General features: G+C 42.1%; 3 protein-coding genes across 3 annotated transcripts; 1 reads left to right on the top strand and 2 right to left on the bottom strand.

Moving 5' to 3' along the window:
* Nucleotides 1–9,345: 9,345 nt before the first annotated feature.
* Nucleotides 9,346–10,730, bottom strand: LOC139330831 (transcription factor HES-7-like). The gene is made up of 4 exons (XM_070961942.1): nt 10,677–10,730; nt 10,319–10,414; nt 10,120–10,210; nt 9,346–10,010 (listed from the first exon to the last, which is right to left on the bottom strand). The coding sequence occupies exons 1-4, from the start codon at nt 10,728–10,730 to the stop codon at nt 9,346–9,348; spliced, it is 906 nt and encodes a 301-aa protein (XP_070818043.1).
* Nucleotides 10,731–14,234: 3,504 nt separating this feature from the next.
* On the top strand, nt 14,235–15,031 carry her5 (hairy-related 5). Its single transcript, XM_070963426.1, has 3 exons — nt 14,235–14,276; nt 14,371–14,466; nt 14,585–15,031. The coding sequence occupies exons 1-3, from the start codon at nt 14,235–14,237 to the stop codon at nt 15,029–15,031; spliced, it is 585 nt and encodes a 194-aa protein (XP_070819527.1).
* Nucleotides 15,032–18,180: 3,149 nt separating this feature from the next.
* On the bottom strand, nt 18,181–20,996 carry pfdn6 (prefoldin subunit 6). The gene is made up of 4 exons (XM_070962790.1): nt 20,826–20,996; nt 20,549–20,619; nt 20,014–20,138; nt 18,181–18,486 (listed from the first exon to the last, which is right to left on the bottom strand). The coding sequence occupies exons 1-4, from the start codon at nt 20,887–20,889 to the stop codon at nt 18,366–18,368; spliced, it is 381 nt and encodes a 126-aa protein (XP_070818891.1). The 5' UTR covers nt 20,890–20,996; the 3' UTR covers nt 18,181–18,365.
* Nucleotides 20,997–21,453: the final 457 nt, after the last annotated feature.

Genomic DNA, 21,453 nt, shown 5'->3' with positions numbered 1-21,453 from the left:
AAGACTGATACATAAGAGGCGATAGTACAGTTTCAACTGCAGCATTGATGTTAACAAAAACATGAAATGAGCCCCTCTGACAGTCTGACAGTGAGGCCACCATTGTTTTTAACAGATAACATAAGATTAGTCGACTTTGAAGATGTTGTTTTTCGTCAAAGATGGAGAGTGTAAATCTGCTGGCTGCTGTTGGCACTGCAGCTCAGGACCTCACTGCAACCCACAAATCACAACCTGGGAGGCCCTGAGTTCCAGCCTGGCACTGAAACTCAGGGCCTCCTGGAATCAGCTGTAATCTGACAGACCATCAGATCAATAATAAAACCGATAGCCTCAAGCTTTTAGCTGTCCAGACGCCATGTAATGGATTACATGCATACGACAACGGAAGAGCCAATGAGGCGGATAATTACGGGAGCAGGCGTGTGCACAACCTTTTTCAGATCTTCTTCTTGCTTGTTTAAAGCCAACATCTTTTGCCTCTGAAAAGCAGTAACATGCAAAGGTATTGTCTACTCTCTGCTTCATGAAGGCTTCTCCTTGCTGTGATGTTCTGGAGCAGAAAAGCAGAGAAGAAAAAAGCTGATGACAGGGTACTTTCATGTTGCTTATCGTGACAACTTATCAGGGTGATCTAGATGGGCCAGACAAAGTACCACCAGGTCCCGTAGCTTTGAGCAGAATTTCATCTGTTCCATCATATCTCCCTGCTTTTAGTCCTCAGGGGAGATGGGAGGTTGGTGGTCCACGCATTTAGACCACAGTGAAAAAAGAGGGGGAGTCTGAATGACAGATAAGTCTAGTCTTATTCAACAGGACGTATCTGTGTTTTGTGAAGAACTTGCAAATATGGAGCTGGATGAAAAGAAAGACAAAGCGTCTGATAAACTACACACACAACGTCTCACGCAACACTTCTCAGAGGAGATAGTGTGCTCATCTCTTCAGTGTCCCTAAAACTGTAAGAGGCTGAGGATGGATGCAACTGGATTTAAAAGGAATCATCTGTTGCATACATATTCTGGCATGCAGGCACAAAGGAACACGAACCCTGCACCACTGGAACAAACAAACATTATGAGAGATGCGCTAATACCTTAGTGGTTTATCTGCCTGTGTCTCGCTGTGACTAGAAATGAAACAAGATGAAACTGACGATGTGTCGTGTCACCTCTGTCATCCTGCACAGCCTGTGTGCTGTGATGATGCTTCCAGACGTCACTAGACGTTTATCTCACACAGTGAGTGCACAGGCTTTCCTTGAGTTATGAGTAGTTAAGAGTAGTGTGGTGTTAAGCACAAGGTGCCAGTATGAGGAAAAAATAAAAACAAAAACCCTGCACGTCCAAAATAAATCTGCAGTCCACATATGCACTGCTAATTTTCTGTGATATGGTAATTCAAGACTATATAGACTAGACTATATAAGAGTCTATAGCCGTGCTAGTAGCTCTGTGCGACGGTACGCAGGTAGTGGTTCTCTGTGCTAAATGCTAACATCAGCCTACTAACATGTTCACAAAGATGCTAATATGCAGCAGGTATAATGTTTACCATGTTCGCCGCCTTTGTTTAGTGTGTAAGCATGCGGACATTTGCGAATTAGCACAAAACACAAACACTCTGGGGACCATGTATGCCTTTATATAAGTTTCATGGTAATCCATTAAATAGACGTTGAGACCCAGCAGATTCAGCCTAGATCAAAGTGGTGGACCAGTTGACTGACGCTGCCAGAGAGGCATGCTGGTAGCATGGCTCACAAGTACTATCCGGTCAGTCTCTGATCAGTGTGACACCACTAAACCTTTCCCAGTACTGCTAATAATGAATACCAACACAGTAAAAGGTGCAGGTATTTGGCAGTGAAGGCATGTAATTTCCTCTTTTATCATAGCTCCAGTTCAGTGCTTGTTCCTGCATGGAGCTGCTGCGGGAAACCCCAGCTCCCCAAAACAGAGCACACTCTGCTCATCTGCAACTGTGCTGCCAGGTGTTGAGTCGTGACGGTGTAATAAAAAAGCATTTTTTCCATGCTCGTAATGCATGACTGAGAAGTCTATAAATAAATAGAATGCTGGCTTGATTTGTTTGTTCATTCCTAGTTTAGACTGTGCTAAAAGCGCATCATTTTCTGATTATTCCTGGGGTGGTAAATTTGGAACAATGTGGAACACGTGCACCAAGGTACCCGTCATCTTTTCTCACATCCTTTATCTCAACTTCACTGTTAATATGCTATAAATTAAACCATGACACAGAATCAAACAAAACTGCAAATAAGACTAATTTTAGACCTTCCTAAGTGTGCTCCACTTAGCTCAAAACTTGGCTTCAGACACTGCAGTCCCCGGCAGCGGTGGAATTCTTACATGGTAGAGATAAGGACAGACTGCTCTATTTGTCAGGGCAAGGGGCCCCTTAAGGACCAGGAGAATCTGATGTCCACACACTCTCTCTCCTGCACTCTGACATTTTCTCAGCAGTATGAGGTTACATACGAGGAAAAAGACATCTACATCATCAAGGCTCCTTTTTGCAAACAAGACGGCCTCTCACTCCTGTTTCTGGTGACATCAGGACAAAATGTCAAAAGTTCCCAAAAGATTGCCAGCAAAACAAAGTATTCTCTAAATGAGAATGGACAGGAGCTAGTATTTTTAGATGACCTATGTATCAGTTGCTATTTTTATCGGCAGCTTCTATTTGGTACGGTGACCTGTGACCTCCAAGGTTCTTACTGAATTTTAGAAAGGGGCAAAGAGCATAAAGCATACTGAAGTACATCCCCTGGATTACAAGCGCTCCAGGGTGAGAGTTTGTAACCTGCAGTAGCTGCAGGCTAGCAGGGTCACAGCCCACCCAAGGGGGAGGGTAGAGGGTCACAAAGGCTGAGGAGGATGCATGTTCCCAGACACAAAGTAGACAGCACCAGAGCCCAAACACAAGACACAGGAAAGCACTGGCAGACAGGCAGGAAAGGCTTGATTCTTGATACTTTTCTGTAAAACCCTGAGTTAAAAGAATTGGCTTCATTCGATTAAAAGTTTAAAGGATGAATGTGATAAATGTGGCGGTGTAATGAGGCAATTAACCAGTTTCAGGTTAGATCATGCCGACAATTAACTGATCTTTGAATCTTAAGATATCTCTAAATAGTGCAGGAAAGATTACAATTTGGACAGCGCAAGCAAAGCAAATGACAATATGCTCTTGCATTGCAGCGAGGTCCCTCAGGAAGAAAAGGTTATAGGATCTCTGAAAAGGCGGCCATTGTTCATCATCCCCAGCAAAATGACTTTGTAAAATTGAGAGGAAGAAAGGCAAACCACTGGACCAACATGATAGCAGCCCATGAAAGTGGAGATCACTGATGCATGAGTGAAAAGCGCCTTATGTCAAATATAATTGTCCTGGCCTGAAAAACAAGCTAGCGATGTCTGATTTGATTCCCTCCTGTTTGGCTCAAGTTACTTCCTGTCTGCTTTAAGCATGTTTGCTGAGACAATCAAGCTCCTGGAGAGACTTTGAGATGTTCCGATGTCTTTGTCCACAGAAGAGCTGAATTTAATGACCTCTCCTTTCTTCTTTTTTTTTTTCTCAATGTCAGTTAAATGCAAGTCAAATGTCTTATTTAAAGTCCCAGAAACTTGGTTTAAAATAGTTCAACATTTCACTCTCTTTCTGAGAGTTAGATGAGACAATCTATATCACTCTTATACCTGTACAATAGATATGAAACTACCACCATGAGCTGGTTATCTTAGCCTAGCGCAAATACTTGGGGGAAACAGCTAGCCTGGCTAATTAACACAATATGTCTTGTTTGTGTAATCTGTATAGAATCAAAGCGTTTAATCCACACGCTGCCCTGCATAGAAACCTGGTAAAAAGGGATTCTGTGTGGGACTGTTAGCTGTGAGTCTTTGCACTAAGCTAACCAGCTGCTGGTGGTAGCTTCATATTTACCGTTCAGTCTTCTCACTGGAATAAGCATATTTCCCATGGTGAATGATTGCTTTAAGTTTTTTTTTCCCAATGACATTAAATATTTATTTAAGCAAAAATAAATGTAAAAGTTTTAGAAACAAGATTCAGAGTCTATGCTAGCAGCTATGTGAGCCTATACGTAGATGCTAACATCAGCTTGCTCACAGTGACAATACTAACATGCTAATGCTTAGCACATGTAATGTTTACTGTGTTCACCATATTAGCTTATCATGTTATACATGCTAATTGGTAATTAGCAGTAACATTTCACTCAAAATCGCAACAGTCAACCTCATGGTGGCACTAGACAAAAAGTCAGGGCATCACCAAAGTCAGAGGGAGACATCCTCTGGGGACCACAAATGTGTGTACAGAATTTAATGGAAATTCATGCAATGGTTTTTAAGATATTTTGGTCTGGACCAAAGTGGTGCACCAATTGACCGACATTGTCACCCACAGAGCCATGGTGTTAACGTGGACAAAAGAAATGACCTAATGTTATATGAAATTCATTCTGATGACCTGCATTTAATTATCATAAAACCCAAAATAAGACCAAAACAATTCAGTTTTATTTTTACAGTTAGGCTACATCTTCCATGACTGGAGATGCGAGCTCCAATGCAGACAGAGGAGGTGGATGTCTCCAGTGGACACTTTGTCATCCTCCATCCTGTCTGGGTGTGCTGTCCTGAGTTGTTGGCTCTGTGGTGAGATGTCTGCAGTGGCCCTTTTCCTGACTTTTCTTTTGCCCATTGCTGCTGGCCTGGAAGCATGTCCAGCTGTCCCATCATTCTGTCAGCGCCGCTGTCTCCCTCAGCCCCAGATTAAAAACGCCAAAGGGGCCGCCAGGAAAAGTGGCTCGCCCCGTCTCTCAGGACTTATGTCAAAAATGTTTCAGTCCTCAGGTAATTTGCTACAGTCTGGGATCCTTTCACTATTACTTCAAAGAGCCTTGCAAAGAGAGGTAAAGAGAGAGAAATGAAAGGGAAGAAAAATGATATTTAGTTGTGGGTAGTGACAGATCTACATTCTTGAGTATTGACATGCGATCTGAGTGAGGAGTCCTCCTCCTCTGCAGCAGTCCTTAAATCTGACTGATAAAAAGCACTGTGTCCATGGACTGTCTTCCAAACTAGAGCTTAGTCAAACAAATGGACTCAACTCTAAAGAATTCACAGTCGCTCCTATACAAATAGACAGCGTACTAGACAGAGACATGTTCTTTGTATTGTGTCAGGCGTTAGAAAATCAGTCTGTTGAACAGTTTATCATCTGGTTATTCACATTTGACACAGTGGAAGTTCCTACAGGTAATGTGCATAGTGATAGTCAAGATTTTTAAACATAAATGCGAATCATTTCCTTCGCTATTCTTAATCTGGAAGCAGGTTAACGTGTCTGAATCAGTCTTAAAAGCTCTTGGGTTGGTGTACTTGTCTAAATGTTGGCAAGAAAAGTTAGTTCTCCACTCTGTGTAATATAATCCCCTGCTATTGGATTTAAATACAAACTGGTTAAGACCTGGGGAATGAGGAAGAGAAACCGGAAATGTCAGTTAAATTTAACTTGGAAAGCCTCATAGGTCATTTAGATTTACTAATGTAGATTGTCATGGTTGACATAAAAACCCAGGTAAATCCAAAGCATTTAGTCCAAGCGAATCAAAAATTAGACATGGCAAATTTGTCACAGAGATCTGAAGAGCTCAGCGGTAGATTTGCTGTTTTCATGGTGTGGATCTTTTAGGGACATAATAAGCACCTGTCCTGCAGAGCTGCTGAGCTACATGCCAGCACAGTACAAGCACAGTGTGCACTCTCATTGAGTGTGTTTACATACTCACAAGAATCCTGGTTATGGTTCAGTTTTTGGTGTATCCTGGTTATGTTTTGCACATGTAAACAGTTTATCCCAGTTTTAGAAATCTGGATATACTACCTGGGGCTATTCTGAAGAGAAACCAAGATATTGTAGCATGTAAACACCTTAACCAGGTGTCTGAATCATCTCATGGTGGCTGAGATGGTGAGAAATCAAGACACACATGCAGGCAGATGATGAGAAACCTGGCTACTGTTGTGATCATGTGTAGAGGGATATGAATAACCAGCTTCTTCATGTTCCATAGCAATGCTGTATTGCAAATATAATAGGATACAGCTGAAAACCAGAATGCTAATGCACATGTCATCGCCCTCACTGTTCGCGTGCATACTTTCACAGCACGCATGTGTGATGAACATGTCAGACACCAGTCAAATCTCAGCTTTTGAATTTTTGATATGCACCAGCACAAAGGTGTTCAGAGCTCCTGAGCAGGCCGTGACAAACCCATGACATCTTCACAGCACAGCATCTCAAATTTTCTCCAAGTCAGGAATGCATGGGCACATTTGTGGCAAACAAAAACAGTGATTAAAGAGGGTAACCGGATCAGCTCTAATCAGCATGTCCTGAGAAAATGCGAAGGAGTTTTCAACCATTGTCAGGTCACTCCGGGAGGTGATCTCTATCCCCATTAATTATGTGCCGTGCCGCAGCAGTCGTCCTCTCCAGCGTGAGCGACTTTCTCTCCTTTCAGATGTCTGTGCAGAATGATCAAAACATTTCAGGGAGACAGTGTGGAGAATCCAGCTCCCAGTGATGTGCCTGCCCTCTCATTTCTCTGACAAAGAACAATGGCCACCTCATAAGTAATGGCACTCGCAGAGAGTGAGTTTCTTCAGCGCAAAGAGGGAGAAAAATAACCATTATCCCAAGACATGTTCTATCATGTAATAAATTCTGTTTTCTCAAGCCAAATCTTTCAGTGCCTCCTTGCTGAAAATTTTCAGAGCTTGTAATAAAGATTTGACCATCAGATAAAGAGTGGGTTGAGCACTGAGAGACAGAAAACCAGGCAAGAGAGGAATGATGATCATGCATCTTGGGCTTATCAGTGATGGACTAGCTCAATGACATCCTCTATTTAGCCCAAATGACAGCCCCCTTTTATTATCCCCACTGAGAGAGATAAAGGAGGGATGAAGATCCCCTACTCTGCAGCACAACTTTCCTGTGTCAATGCTGCCCTCTGTTGATCAAAAGGTAAACATCCTCTAAGAGCTCAGCTCAGTTGAAGCTACTCCTTCTCACTTCATTTGTACCTTCAGCAAATTAAATGTGTCCAGTTAATGTTGGTCACTGGCTTCCATAATGATAGAACTGGCAGTCACAGTGAACATTTTGCAGCAATTTACACACATGGACTGACTGTCAGAGGTGGAGGAAATACGCTGTTAGGCATTCAAAATTGGGTTTAGGAAAAAGTACAAAAACATTATCATCAAAATATACTTAACATACTAAAAATAATCAGTATGCAGAATAATGTATATCATTGGACTGTGACTATGGCTCATTTAATTACTTTATTCACTGCTTAATCTGAATCTGCAAAGTAACTCTGGGCATTTAATACATGTAGTGAAGTAAAAAGTACATTTGCCTCCTAGATGTAGTACAGTAGAAGCATAAAGAAGTATAAAAGGGAAAGTGAAGTACAAGTCCCACAAAATTGTGCTTAAGTAGACTGAGTACTTATACTTGAGTAGAAGAACGTATTTACTTTCCACCATATATGCAGTATAGCATAATGCATGATTAATAGCTTAACAGTAAGCACTGTGCAGCTGTGTAATGTTGAAAAACGATACAGTGAACTCATGAAACTGTAATTTGCGAGGGAGAAATAAATCTGGGTTGGTAAAGAATAATGTGTTAATATGCAACAGATGACACGGTGTTGCATAAATCATGCTAGCAGTCAAAATGTTGTAAAAACACATTCTCCACCACAAAGTATATTAATGTATGTATGTATGTATGTATGTATGTATGTATGTATGTATGTATGTATGTATGTATGTATGTATGTATGTATGTATGTATGTATGTATGTATGTATGTATGTGCATAGATGTAACATATATAATAATAATAATAATAACAACACTACTGATAGAGTGTTCTACATGTGAATCTTCTGCATAGTGTCATGGTGTGTACAGAAGACTCAGTAAGATCTGATAAGGGACTGAATGATTACATATCAAGTCTTGAGCAGCACTGCTACACGTCTGAGGTCTTATGAAACACAGCAGACAAATATGGGAAACAGGTCTCTGCTGGGTGATCAGAGCATATTTATGTTGCTGTGCAGTGCAGAAATGATCAGATCAGAGTGAGGTGGTTTTCTTTATGTTAAAACATTAATGTGCAGTGCCAAATGTTCCCATGAACTCTCACTACTGTTCTCTGATCAGAGAGGTTCTCATGTTTTACTCAGCGCTCTGACATTGTTCAACACGCAGTGAGAACAGATTTTGTCATCAAAATCTTTTTGCTTCAGTCTCAGTTTTCACATGTTCACACATTGTGCCTGGAGCACTGGTGAGCACTGAGGGCAGGCACACTGTGATGATGCATTAAAAGTCTGCTCCACCCATTCGGCATTGCATTCATATCACTGTGACATATCTCTTTTTTTTTTTTTTCAAACATCTTCTTCCTTGACAAAATCTGGCACCTACATTACCCACAATGCAACTTGAGCCCTGACAAAAAAAAAATAGATAGAGTAAAAATATTGGAAAATACTAAAATAATCACTAAAGTTTAATAGATAGAAAGGAAAATAAACAAACTTAGAAACAAGTACATTATAATATTTACAAACTGATAATAACTAGGAGCAGTGACTCACAGTTTCAGGTCACTCAGGAAAACACAGCAAAGGACCCCACACCTTATAAAACTTATTCACTGACTTCAGGTGGAGTTTCAAACATAGATCTCAGGTCTTCCTCTAAGACCTGTGAAATAGTGTCTTTATTGGTCTTTTTCTTACAGAAGTCCAACAGCAGGAAAATGACAGATGTATTTAACATTAATAAATGATCACTGTATTACAGTTAACTGTGCCAACTTGGGCCATGTGGTTGGTTTACTGAAACACCTTTACGTTACGTTTAGTGCTGTGATTATAATGCCACTTATTATGCAACAGGTAGTTTTGGATTTTTATGAAGTGTAACTATCAGTGTACTCCAGGTCTGTGAGTGACCATAAACTCTGTAATGTGTTCACTGTATGTGTATAATTACATACATTAGACAAAAGTAGAAGCTGAGACTTATTAGGTTCAAGTACAAGTTCATTTTTTTTTTATTTAAGAGATAACAAAATATAGGCAATTTTAAAAATATGTACACTGTACATGTGGAGATTTTCATCCTCTCCACAGCCAATGGTTGCAGCTCGTTTCCACTAGGCGGCTCTGCTGTTCTCAGTCTCTAGTCCACTCCATCAAAACCAAGGTCTCCACAAGGATGAAGAGGAGTTTGCTTGTGACCCCTCCCTCTGTGTAAGCTGTGGAGGTGATCTCGGCGTGGGGAGAGGGGGACAGTGGAGGACAGGAGGGCTGGAGTGAGGAATGGTGGGTGAGAAACTAAAGAAGGGGGTGTTGGAAGACAGAGGTGACAGGCTTGGGGGGAAGGAGAAGTGAGAGGCAAATGACGGGAAAGGAGGAGAGGTGGCGAATGTGGAGAAAGAGGAAGAAAGCCAGGGAGAAGGAGGGGGGGACAAATAGTCGTGGTATGGCGTGGAACAGGAGTGAGGCTGAAACGGGGAGTGAGATGGAAAGAGTAACTGAGGAGACTCCTCTCTGCTCTCAGATGTGCAGATGGAATCCACAGATGCTGCGTGAGGTCGTTTAGCCGCCTCAGCCTCCGTCGTTCTCTGGCTGAAGTCTGGCTTCATACTGCTTGGCTGTCGGTTCTCTGTGTGATGTTTCAGCCCCTCAATGAGGCTCGCTCTCTGCGACGGTGTTATTTGGTGCATGTAGCTGTTCAGCTGAGCCACACACTGCTGAAAACCTGCACTCTCCATTGTAGAGACATCAGGAGCATCGGACTCCTGGTGATGAAGGTTGACCACAGGAGGGTGAGTCTTCGTGTGACTATTGGCAGAGTCTGCAACAAGTGAAAAGACACCAGGGTGAGGGATAAAACAGGACTGGAAGATTAAAGCGCTGATTCGTGGCAGCAGAGGCAACTGCATACAAGTGAATGAATTGATTACCATTGCTCACAGTCTTGCCATATGTCCACTTTTGTAGATATTCCACAGCCAAGTCAAGAACCTCTGCTTTCTCTATGGGATTCTGGAGCCGCTGTGGATGGTGACAGTGAAACAGAGGAGAAATACATTTACACACCATTACATGGTTAAGTACATGCAGAGGCTGAATGTGTTGGGGGGTTTTTTTGACATGACTCACTGGATCAGATGTATGACTCAGCAGCAGAGTTCTCAGTTCAGCGAGACTTTGATTTATCCTGTCTCTTCTCTTCTTCTCAACAACTGGTTTCAGAACCTAGAAAGAGATAAACAGCATCCTGTTAGTGTTGTAAAGTTGTGGCATGTCAGTTACATGTGCCTGTATGTATGCATATGCAGTAACCGTTTAGGTAACCCAGCAACTGTCTCATTAATTAGAACTGGTTAATAAAGGGTTATTAAATGATTAACTAACATTATGACATGAAAAAGTTCAAATGCAGGCTTATAAAACCTCTGTGAATGATGCCTCATTGGAAGGTGGCATGCGTTTTAATAAATAGGTTCAAACTTCTCACCCTTCTTCTACTCTTGCCGTCTTCCTGAGTTGGAGTTTGCACTTTCCTCGTCATGTTGCGCTGTTTGGTCCGAATGTCCTGACTGAGAGCTGCAGCAGCTCGCACAGCCTCCTGTTGCATGTGGGCGGTTATAAGCTGACCTAACGCTGCCTGATTGGCTGACAGGTGTGAGGGACGACACCGAAACTGAAAATGGCCTTAGCTAACTTTATTACGGGTCATGGACAAAACCTTAACTACATTTCAGGGTGATCAGATGGTGAGACACACTGCTGCCATGTGGAGGGGCTGCTCTCAGTGACAGACTCTGTTGTAAATATGTGGTTTTTTTTGTGCAGCCTGGATTCTTTTGTAGAATGTTGTCCATCAAACTCTGACATGTAAAATTGAATCCTCCACTTCTAAACGGTGTTTTTGTTTTAAGATTTGCAGATTTGATTTTTCTTTCTTTCTGTCTTTCTTTTTTATTGTAGCTGTAAACATGATATTTCCAGGCGGTATTGTCAACAGATTCTTGTTATTTTTTCATATACATGAATTCTTAAGTGGATTTGGTGTTGCTGAAGCGCGTGCGTAAATTCGCTTTATCTGCTTTGGCTTTGGAGCTGTGTTTTTGCTGTCTTTGCTCAGAGGTGTTTATATATTTGAGACATGATACTGGGATTTATTTCACAGTTTCCTGATCATTCCATACACAGAGTGGCCTGTTCGCTGGTGAATAGCTTGTACTTGAGCGGTCTTTAGCTGCACTTTGAAAGAAAATGGGGACATCCAGAGGACAGTTAACACATACTATATCCAGGCTGAGCAGCAGTTAGGACACATCTGTCTATTGAGATGTTGATGATGAAGAGCTGCTTTTATCATCTCAGTGTTGTTTTTTCACATACAGTTGAGCAAAGGAGAGTCGCACCATCCAATCATGTAATATTAAAGGTAATATCATTTCCAATAATCAATAATAAAGTGTCATAGGTTGTCTTATTTTGTAGTAACATGGGTGCGTAAGGAGTAAATGTGTAAACGTGGTTATTTTTCATTCATCGTGTTATTATAGGCTGAATGCAAATTCTGTTGACTTTAGCGCGTCCCAGAAAAGTGCACCGCTGAAGTGAGATTATGGGAAAGCTCCTTTTTCTCGTGGGAACAGAAGAGAAGTGAGAAAGTGAGCAGCTATGGGAACTTTTTATGATGTGTGAGACATCAGCACGTTGCATTAAGTGATAAAAAAAGGCCAAATGAGAGCAGCATTACTCCAAATGAATAAGCTTAACTTCGAATGCCGGACACTGATTAAAGCATTTGTTGCAAAGCGCATACGTCAAACAGAATTGAATTTAACTGATTAACAAACTGTAGGTAGGCTACAGGCAGCAGATCACGTCTGCGCGCTGATGTGATGAAGTGTGAGGATGATTGTTACACCTCAGTGTTAAGTGTGCTGCTTCAGGTCAGCTTGATGCCTGATGTTTGGACTTCACACAAAATCCCTTTAAACACTCCAGGCATTTGTTGACTTCACTGCGTGTTCCCACGCGCGTCAGGTCCGTTTGATTTGAGCTCTTTTGTCCGCGCGGCCGACACACCCGACGAGTCACGATATTAGAAGTCTACGGTCCATTTCTCTGCCACCAAAGGGCACATTTTCACTAATTAGTTTCCATCACAGGCTCAAACGAACACATTGTGGGACTTATTTATGGGGCGGGTCCACGTGTCTTAAATTCTGCACAGAGAGAGAGAGAGAGAGAGAGAGAGAGAGAGAGAGAGAGAGAGAGAGAGAGAGACAACAAGTGCGTCAGCTATATTCCAAAAATATGATTATAGCATATTTTTTCTATAACTACATCATATATTCCCAGAAAAAAAGACGGCCATTATAATGGAAATTAAAATATATGAAAATCCATCCCATAGTGTTTCCTTGGTTACCAAAAGTGATCTCTGAGCCTTCACTAATCGCCCTCTTACAACGGAAGTATCGTTGCCTCTGAAAAGCCACTTAATCTACGGGATCCCCGTGATCCGATCATCCCAGTGTTATCTCCACACTTGAGCCTATTATGGGGATCAGGGGGCCACAAATGCAGTGCTGAGAAAGCTACCTCAGACTCAGAGACCAGTCAGTCTTTCAAATGAAACATCTTAAATTGTGAACTTTGAACGTGCAGCTGCTCTTTCGCATGTCTTGCGCCACACCCACTGAAGGTAAACACAACTCCTCCACCTTCACACAACAGGAGCGTGTAGGTGAGAATCATCAGGCAATTTGGCCCCACAGCATCAGGCCAGGACCTGAGAGTGTGGAGAGAGGAGTTGGGTAGGCAAAAATTTGGTTAGACGGTTTTGCTTAGACGCATAAATGGGTGGCAGTGATAAAAAACATGTCTGCAGTCTTTTCATTTTTCTGCACTAAACCCTCCAAATGTAGCAAAATCAGTCAATGTCAGATCAACACACACATGCAGTTTCACTCTCATTCAGTATAAAGTGGTTCCTGTAAGACTGTTCTGTGAGGGCTTCACCTCTGCATCATCAGACTGAAACTTAGCGGTGCAAAGTTACGGTAAGTGCATTTACTCATGTGCTGTACAAGTGCTTTACCTGAGTATTTTCATTTTCTGCAGCTTTATACTTCTACTCCACTACATCGCAGAGGCAAATACTTTTTGCTCCATTACATTTGTCTGACAGCTTCAGTTACTTTACTGATTACTATTTTTCATACCTTTCCTGTCTAATAAAAAGCACATATCTCCAAATGTGCTTTTTTTTTTTTTTTTGCTAAACTGAAGGATCAAGTCTGCTTTTATGGGTTGAGAAAATTCTCCTACTTCTTAATCTAAATAAACTTTTAAAAACCCACTGGAGTAGCTGGAAAAGGCTTCATCACAAAGCTGAAAACAGGCTGTTTTTCTGAGGAAAAGTTAACTTGAGATATGTGGTTCAGAAAGTTCACACTACAAACGCTACAAACTACAAATACGGCAAAAAAAATGCAGTGTGCACATTCATACATGTGTAACATTGACAGGGAACATTCACAATCTTTTTCTTTTGTTACTATAAGTTTTTTTTTCTATTATTCAAAGTTAGATTTTGAAGTCAGGACTTTTATTTATAGTGTATGGAGTATTTTCACGCTGTGGTATCGGCAGGCTGCTTTTACTAAAGCAAAGGATCTGAATAATTCTTCCATTGCTGAAACTTCTGTGTCTGACTGACTTTAAGTGAGAAACATTGCTTTTCATAATTTGGGTAAATTTATACAGAAACCAAACCGTAACCCTTGAAACCCTTGATGACACACTCCTTTTACTTGAGGCTACATTTTGCTTAATGAAAGTCTTATTTTGCGTGCAGCACATGGGATCATGCAGTAGGAGGCCTGGATTTCCTTCAGTGTCAAGGCCGGGTGCCGCTGAATGAATGAGAGGCGTGTCCCGCAGGGGCGGGGCTGCATGCTGGGATATCAACAAATTGCAACGAGGAAACAAACGTGCCATTTTCGTTTGGGATTCGCAGCAACTACAGATAGACACGAGTCAACTTCTTAGCATGAAGGCTTTATCTTCAGAGTCTCCTCGACCGAGGAAAAGGGTAAGCTGCCGCCTTCTGATCCCTGTGAGGAATGCCTGAAGAAAAAAATGTTGTTCAGGGTTATCATTGCAATATTCTGCTTTCCAACCCCAAGATCTCCAAACCTCTGATGGAGAAACGCAGACGGGAGCGGATCAATCACAGTCTGGAGACGTTACGACTCCTGATGCTGGAGAACACCCGCAGCGAGGTAACGGCCGTGCGTCATGCTTCTGCTTTAGTCCGATCGTCACGGAAATGTTCATGTGTGTGTGTAACTATTACTGGATATTTTCAGTGAGTGATTTGGACTGTCATTATCTATTTAGAAACTGAAGAATCCAAAGGTGGAGAAGGCGGAGATTCTGGAGAGCGTGGTCCATTTCCTGAAGACGGGGAAGGAGGTGGAGAAGGGTCACCGGGCCAGGGAGCAGAGACCGACCTGTGCCCGCCAGCACAGCTACCAAGACGGCATGAGGTCCTGTCTGCTGAGGGTCAGCCACTTCATCGCCAGCAAGAGCCAGGAGTTAGGAGAAAGCGGTGGAGATGCCGATCCCCAGAACGACTCTTCCTCCCCCGAGCGCATCCACAGGGCACTGATGCCCTCCGCAGCTCTGTCTGCACAGCATCCGCCTCACCATCACCACCAGCATGGGCTCGCTCATCCTTACCTCACCCAGATGACCGGCCTCCACTGTGACACCGGGAACCCGTTCTCCTCCCCGGCAGCCACCACGCACATCACCGACCCGGTGTGGAGGCCCTGGCCTCAGTGACAGACACTGTGACACAGACTGTATTTTACATATGTACTATAGATGCAGACAGACTGTAAATATGTATTTTATTGTACAGCCTGGATTATTTTGTACAGCGATGATATTTTCCATAAATTCATGTAAGATTCTTCGTTTTCATGCGGCTGTTTAGCTTTATGATTTGAATTTTTTTGTCTTTTTTTTCTTTTTATACAATTTTAGCTGTAAATATGTGATATTTTTAGGCGACAGTGTCCACAGTTTCTTATTATTTTTTTTGTTGTATGCATGACGTCTGTTGCCGAAACGCGTGCGTAAAATCACCTGCTTTGACTTTTGCGTTGTGTTTTTGCTGTCTTTGCCCCGAGGATGTGTATATATTTCAGACATAATACTGGGCTTTATTTTCTGATTGTGCTTGCTGAGTGAATTCTCTGTCCCCGTTCACAATAAAAGCACGATTTCCTGATCATTCCAGACTCAGAGTGGCCTGTTTGCTGGTGAATAGCTTGTACTTGAGCGGTCTTTAGCTGTACTTTGAAAGAAAATGGGGACATCCAGAGGACAGTTAACACATGCTATATCCCGGCTGGACAGCAGTTAGGACACATCTATCTATTGAGATGTTGATGATGGAAAGCCGGCTGCTTTTATGATCTTCAGTGCAGTTTTTCACATGTAGAAAAGAGAGTGGTCCTTCACGCACAGGTGTGGCAGCATCCAATCTACAAAAACACTCAGTGTGCCAGACTCTATCAGGAGGCCTAACATGAGGTATCATAATATCATAATATCAGGTAAATCCATAAATCCATGAAATATGCAGTGGAACCATTTTACCATTTGGCACGCAGTTGTCAATTGTAGATGTTACATACAGCCATCCTAGATTTTAAAACAAACAGCTGCGCCTTGTTAAGGCTCAGTCCCTTTTGGCTGATCAGCAAGTGTTGAGCTGTTTTTCTTACCACCTACCGAAATTCTACACGGGCAGAGCCAGCTGTCTGTGGTGATGCACTGATCATTTCGCCCATTAGCTCTCTGAAGTTGGGTTAAACATCTCACAGCGTATTATGCTGTGATCTCTTCTTATTTGGCGTCGATCACTATACAAGTCTGCCAACAAAACAATAACAATAATTATGCAGCAAACAGGCTGTAGATGCAGAGCCGAAAGTTTTTACAGGTTTTATCACACTGAGTCGGGTCGTGGGTGCTAAATAAAGTCTAGAACCTGAAGCGGCTTGCAGATTGGAGTGTGGACTGTGTTAATGGCTTTTCAACATTTGAAAAGAAAGCAGGCTCCCCCTCTATCAACATACCAATGCACACCTGAAGGACCTCTAAGTACCCAGCGCACCTTCCCTACTGGAAAGAAAAGACAATGTAGGTATGGGCAGCTCATGTAACCACCATAGTACTTATGATGGCCTGATGGTTCTAATAGCCTAAGTTTACTGGGGAAGATGTCTGTAATTGGGGACTGCAGTTCTGGCAAGATTTATCACTGAATGTTATTAGAAACTTAAAGGACCATGTAACCCATCTGTAAATATATAAATTGGAATATATTTGTGAGATGTAGAGGTGAAATTTCTCATTTTGTGATGCTCCACTGTAGATATCTCGTTGGTGGAGCTCAAGCTTTGGTTGATGGATCCACGCATTCCTTCAAAGCCTGTTTGGAAACATCCTTTCTCAAAGCAGGTGTTAGTCCCGCTGGGCTGATCTCTGGACAGGATGCTCTTTTGTGCGCTTTAAAGCTTAAACCTCCAGGAGGAAAGCCCACAGGACTAAGTAAATCAATTAAAGCTGGAATCAGATTAGGGTTTCGTCTGAGGGTCCTCTGTCTAAATGAAGATTAAACGGCTCCAGTGGCAGAATTCATTGTCAGTGTAAAATAGATAAGGATTAGTCTAGTGCGGATGCATCTACTTAAAGCTCTCTGTTTACTTTGGACAAAAGGCTCTCGGAAATGTATCCAGACCGATGGCAGAATGAAACTTCAATTGTATGAAAGTTGCTCAGTTTTAGCAAAGCTCTAAACTCCGACACATGCTGGACACCTCACTCCGCAGCTGTTTCTCTGACTGTTGGTTTTTATCACATCGGCGGCAGCACAATACATGCGAAGTGATAAAGCACCTTTTGGCCTCGTCACACACCCAGCCCTCAGCTGGTCATGCTGTTTATATGGCAGCCTTCTCTCATAAACCTTCTGCAGTTGAAAGTTTCTAGTGTTTATCAGTTGTTAAGAATTTTCTTCGTTTATTAAGTTCCAATCATGCACAGCGTGTAGAAAGAGATCACCTGTAATGAGTTAAATAAGGTGCAGAATTAGAAAGTTTTAGCTTTAACGCAGCTTTAAACATTAGTTTAGTCTAGATTTTAGAAAATGTGGCCACGTGTCGGTCAGCTTTACAACCGAAGCCTGGATATCATAAAGGCGCCACACCTCCGGGTGTTAATGGCTTTGCTGCGGCCCACGCGCCAGAGGTGACAGGCTCGTGCACGGAAACAGCTTCTTGTGACGCAGGGTTAATTTTGCGTTCGCGCGTGCTCGTGTGTGTGGTGTCAGGAATTCAAAACAGCTTGTGTTTCCCTGAGGCCCATTTCTCAACAAACTCAAGCCTTCAACTGTACAAAAACAAAGGTCAGTTCAGAGCAGCCATATTTAGTTTTTCATATTTAGCTTCGTCGTTTAGACTATGTTATATTCCAGTGTGTATGTTCAGTGAATTCAAAACGTGTGATGCCCGCACTGTGTGTGTTGTCCTGCTGGATATCTCAGCTGTTAGCCCAAAGTTTGCCTTTGTTATCAAGAAGCTTTCTGTTCTCCAGACTTCAGAAGACTTTGTTTTGGATTATTCATATTTCTTAAATGAATGGGCTTTCCCCCACTGTCTGCCAGCAGCAGGAGAAAGCTCATTCATTAAGGTGAACAATGCTGCACTGCTGTGCCTTTGTCACTGCTGTGAGGTGTGGGCCAGGGCCCTGACTGGACAACAGCTGCTCCAGGGGCCACCAGCCAGCCCCTGCAATTAAAGTAACCATGACCGTTGAACAAAAACAAGCGCGCACACACAGAGGTGCTACAGAAACCTGGTCTGTGTGGTCGGTCAGCTAAAAAAAGACTGCTGGCATGATTAAAAGAAAACGCTATGGCCTTTCATGAAAAACATGTTTATTAGTAACAAGTGAAAACTCACAGTAATAACGCTGCAAATAAATGACAAGATACAAGCAGGATTTACTCAGATTTATGTTGTAGGTTTACATGATATTGTGACTAACCCTTTCTCGTTTCATCTATATGTGTATGTGTGTGTTAGCATGCAGCTGGAGCACTTGGTCAGACTTTGCCAACAGCCTGGCCCTGAGCTCTCTGAAACTCCTGCTGTAAACTGGACAAGACTTCTCGCTGCTGTTCAGATTTCTTTTCCGATTCCTTCAGGATCACCTCATACCTTTGACTGTAACAGGACAAGTAAAGACAAGGGAAAAAGTAAGATTAATGTTACACACATCAGAATCAAACACATTTGACCGCATTTATGTACACTGTGCTCACACAAGAGGTGTTTGAGAGAGAGGTTTTTTTAATTAATTGATATTAACCATATATGATTAACAAATATGATACAATTCAACACCAAGAAGTAGATCCTAAAGTTGATTCCTTTCTGGCCATTCCCACTGTCTCCTGTTGTGATATAATATACAAAAAAATTGGACGTTCTTGAAATCACATTGAAGACCATAGCACAGCTGTTGGAGATTATCCTCTACACACTGAACTCTTTGCTGCCCTCTACATGCCAGCATGATAACACAGCTAAGCTATGCACAAACATCCACATTGAGCCATTTCTAAATAATCAGCAAGCGCCAACATTGCCTCTGTGCCTTTTTAGACTGCAAGTTTGTGGAGAATATTCAGAGCAGTTTCTGTGTGGAATTATTTTCAGGAAGGAATGTCTTCCTCAAAATCATTGATATTATATGATAAATGCAGTAGGTAGTTTTTGCTTTAACACATGATGGAGGACACATGGTAAATATATGAATATAAGGGTTGTAAGGAGCCGCATCTGGAGGAACTAATAATAATAATAATAATAACACCTAATAAGGAGTCTATTTGCACCTGATAAAATACATTGAAAAAATAATTCCATTGAATGTTCCAGTCAAAATTGCATCAAGTACACTGTCAAACAGGGTTGGGAGGTTGGACAGTACATACTGTGAGACGGTAGAAATGTGTTTACTGGTAGAGATGTGGCAATACTGTTTCCACCGTGGGAGCTATCCCATAATCTGTTTTCCACACTGTCTTTCACAGCGTATGCACTGCTACAATGCGACACAGCAAGCAAGTGGGCATATAGATGACATCACAAATGAGTCCTCCTCCTGCATGCTCGACCCAGGCGCCACCCCTCACCTAAACCAAGTATTTGCGGTAAGTGAGAAGGACAACTCTGGACAATGCCCGGACCCGTTTGTGGACACTGTCCAGAGTGTGTCTCTGCTGTATTGGGCAGGGAGCGTGATGTGGGAATCCAGCTGCCTGACTGGGTGAGGTCATTTGGGCATCAGGACTACTTACCACATCTCAAGTGACCTGAGAGCAAATGGCGGTGTTGATAATGCACTCTGTTGATCTCTTTGGAACCATACAGTTTTAATTGTTGGGTCTTTTGCTGTTTAACTCAAATGTTGTCTCGTGAAGCAGTTTTTGCTTTTATGGAAGCTCCAAATAAAAGAATCAAATGTAATTTCATATGGTGTGGCTATCTGAACCCATTTCTTAGTTGAATGTAAAGAACATTTACTATACTGTGATATATACTGTGACCATGATATAAAATGAAATAAGCCATGATAGAAGATTTGGGCCATATCGCCCTCCCCTGCTGCTAACTTCTCTGATCATAGCACCCATGCTAAGATACCCATGTAAGAGGACAGGCTGGACCGCAGCTCTAGGCACTCACATCTCTCCGTTGATGTACTCCAGCCTTTTTGTGACTGTGGCTTTGGCTTCATCCAGATCCTGCTTCACTAATACCGGACCAATAAGCTTATAAACGGTGTTTGTGCTGTCCAGTAGATCCAGCTCCTGACAAGACAGAAAGATATATGGTAATGGACTGTATTTGTATAGCACTTTTCTAGTTGTAAGACCACTCAAAGCACTTGAGACTGCGTTCACCCGTTCACGCACACATTCGTATGGTAGCTAAGCCACCTGCTCATTATGAGCATTATGCATTCACACACCGATGGCACAACATCAGGGGCGGTTTTGGGGTTCAGTATCTTGCCCAAGCATGTGGACTGTCAAGTCCAGGAATCGAACCACCGACCTTCTGATAGGTGGACGACCGCTCTGCATCCTGATATACTGGCCACAGCCAATCAGTATTGAATACATGATATATCATGTATCCAATTCTGATCACTCCTTGAGGCGCTAACCATACTGACAACAAAATAACCTTTTTAAAAGGAAAATGAGCTGTTAGTTACCTCTTTGACAATGGTGTTCTCTGTCAGCTGCGTCTCCAGCTTCTGTCTTGCTGACATGCTCTTGCCGATATCTAAACAGACATGTATTAATTGAGAAGACGTATTAGTCGATTGTTTCATAACGTAATGACAGCACTGCAACCTTAAATAATACTGTAAAAGTTCAGGAAGTAGCAAACACGTTCATTTAATATATGACTAGCTGTCCGTATATGGTTAGCTGGCTCGCCACAGCAGGCACGCTATAAGAAACCATGCAACGCCGGCTGGCGCATACCTTTTTGTATCAGTGTATATTTTTCTACTTCGGCTTTTAGTTTCCTTTGAATGGCCTCTGCCATATTTGCGTTTGATGGAAAAAGTAGTACAGATTGAGAAATATATCAAAGGGCTAGTAGGCTAAATGTGGTATGACATGAAAGCTAGGCGTTAGCTAACAGGAAAAGGCAGCGGATATAGCGGATGTTAGCTGACCCCTTCAAAGTAAGAGCCCCCGGTACTTCAGGGTTGTATTCATAACAAATAAATAAGTAACAGAAATAAATTAACATTAAAAGCCAGCTCACAGTGCGTACATTTATATGCAAATTATTTGTATATTATTTGAATATGTTCTAGATGATTTCATCTTGTTGGTGATTGTTTTCTCATTCTTTAGTGTACATATCGTCATATTAAAATGTACAAAATGATAGCCACATAGACAATAGACAACAAAAAGAGGAGAAAGCCAAAGAAAAACCATGACAATTATATTTTACAGTGACAGAGTATGTATTATATGCAACATATACACGTTATATAACTGAGGCAAAAAGCTACTAGGTCTTAGTAGCTTTCTGTCGACATTAGAGAATATGCTGCTATATTGTTTAAATTCCTCAATAAAATCCAGGAAAGATGGC

The sequence above is a fragment of the Chaetodon trifascialis genome, chromosome 5 (genome assembly GCF_039877785.1).
Source record: "Chaetodon trifascialis isolate fChaTrf1 chromosome 5, fChaTrf1.hap1, whole genome shotgun sequence".
Taxonomy (NCBI): Eukaryota; Metazoa; Chordata; class Actinopteri; order Chaetodontiformes; family Chaetodontidae; genus Chaetodon; species Chaetodon trifascialis.
The sequence above is the reverse complement of the archived record's forward strand: the minus strand, read 5'-3'. Positions and strand labels throughout refer to the sequence as shown.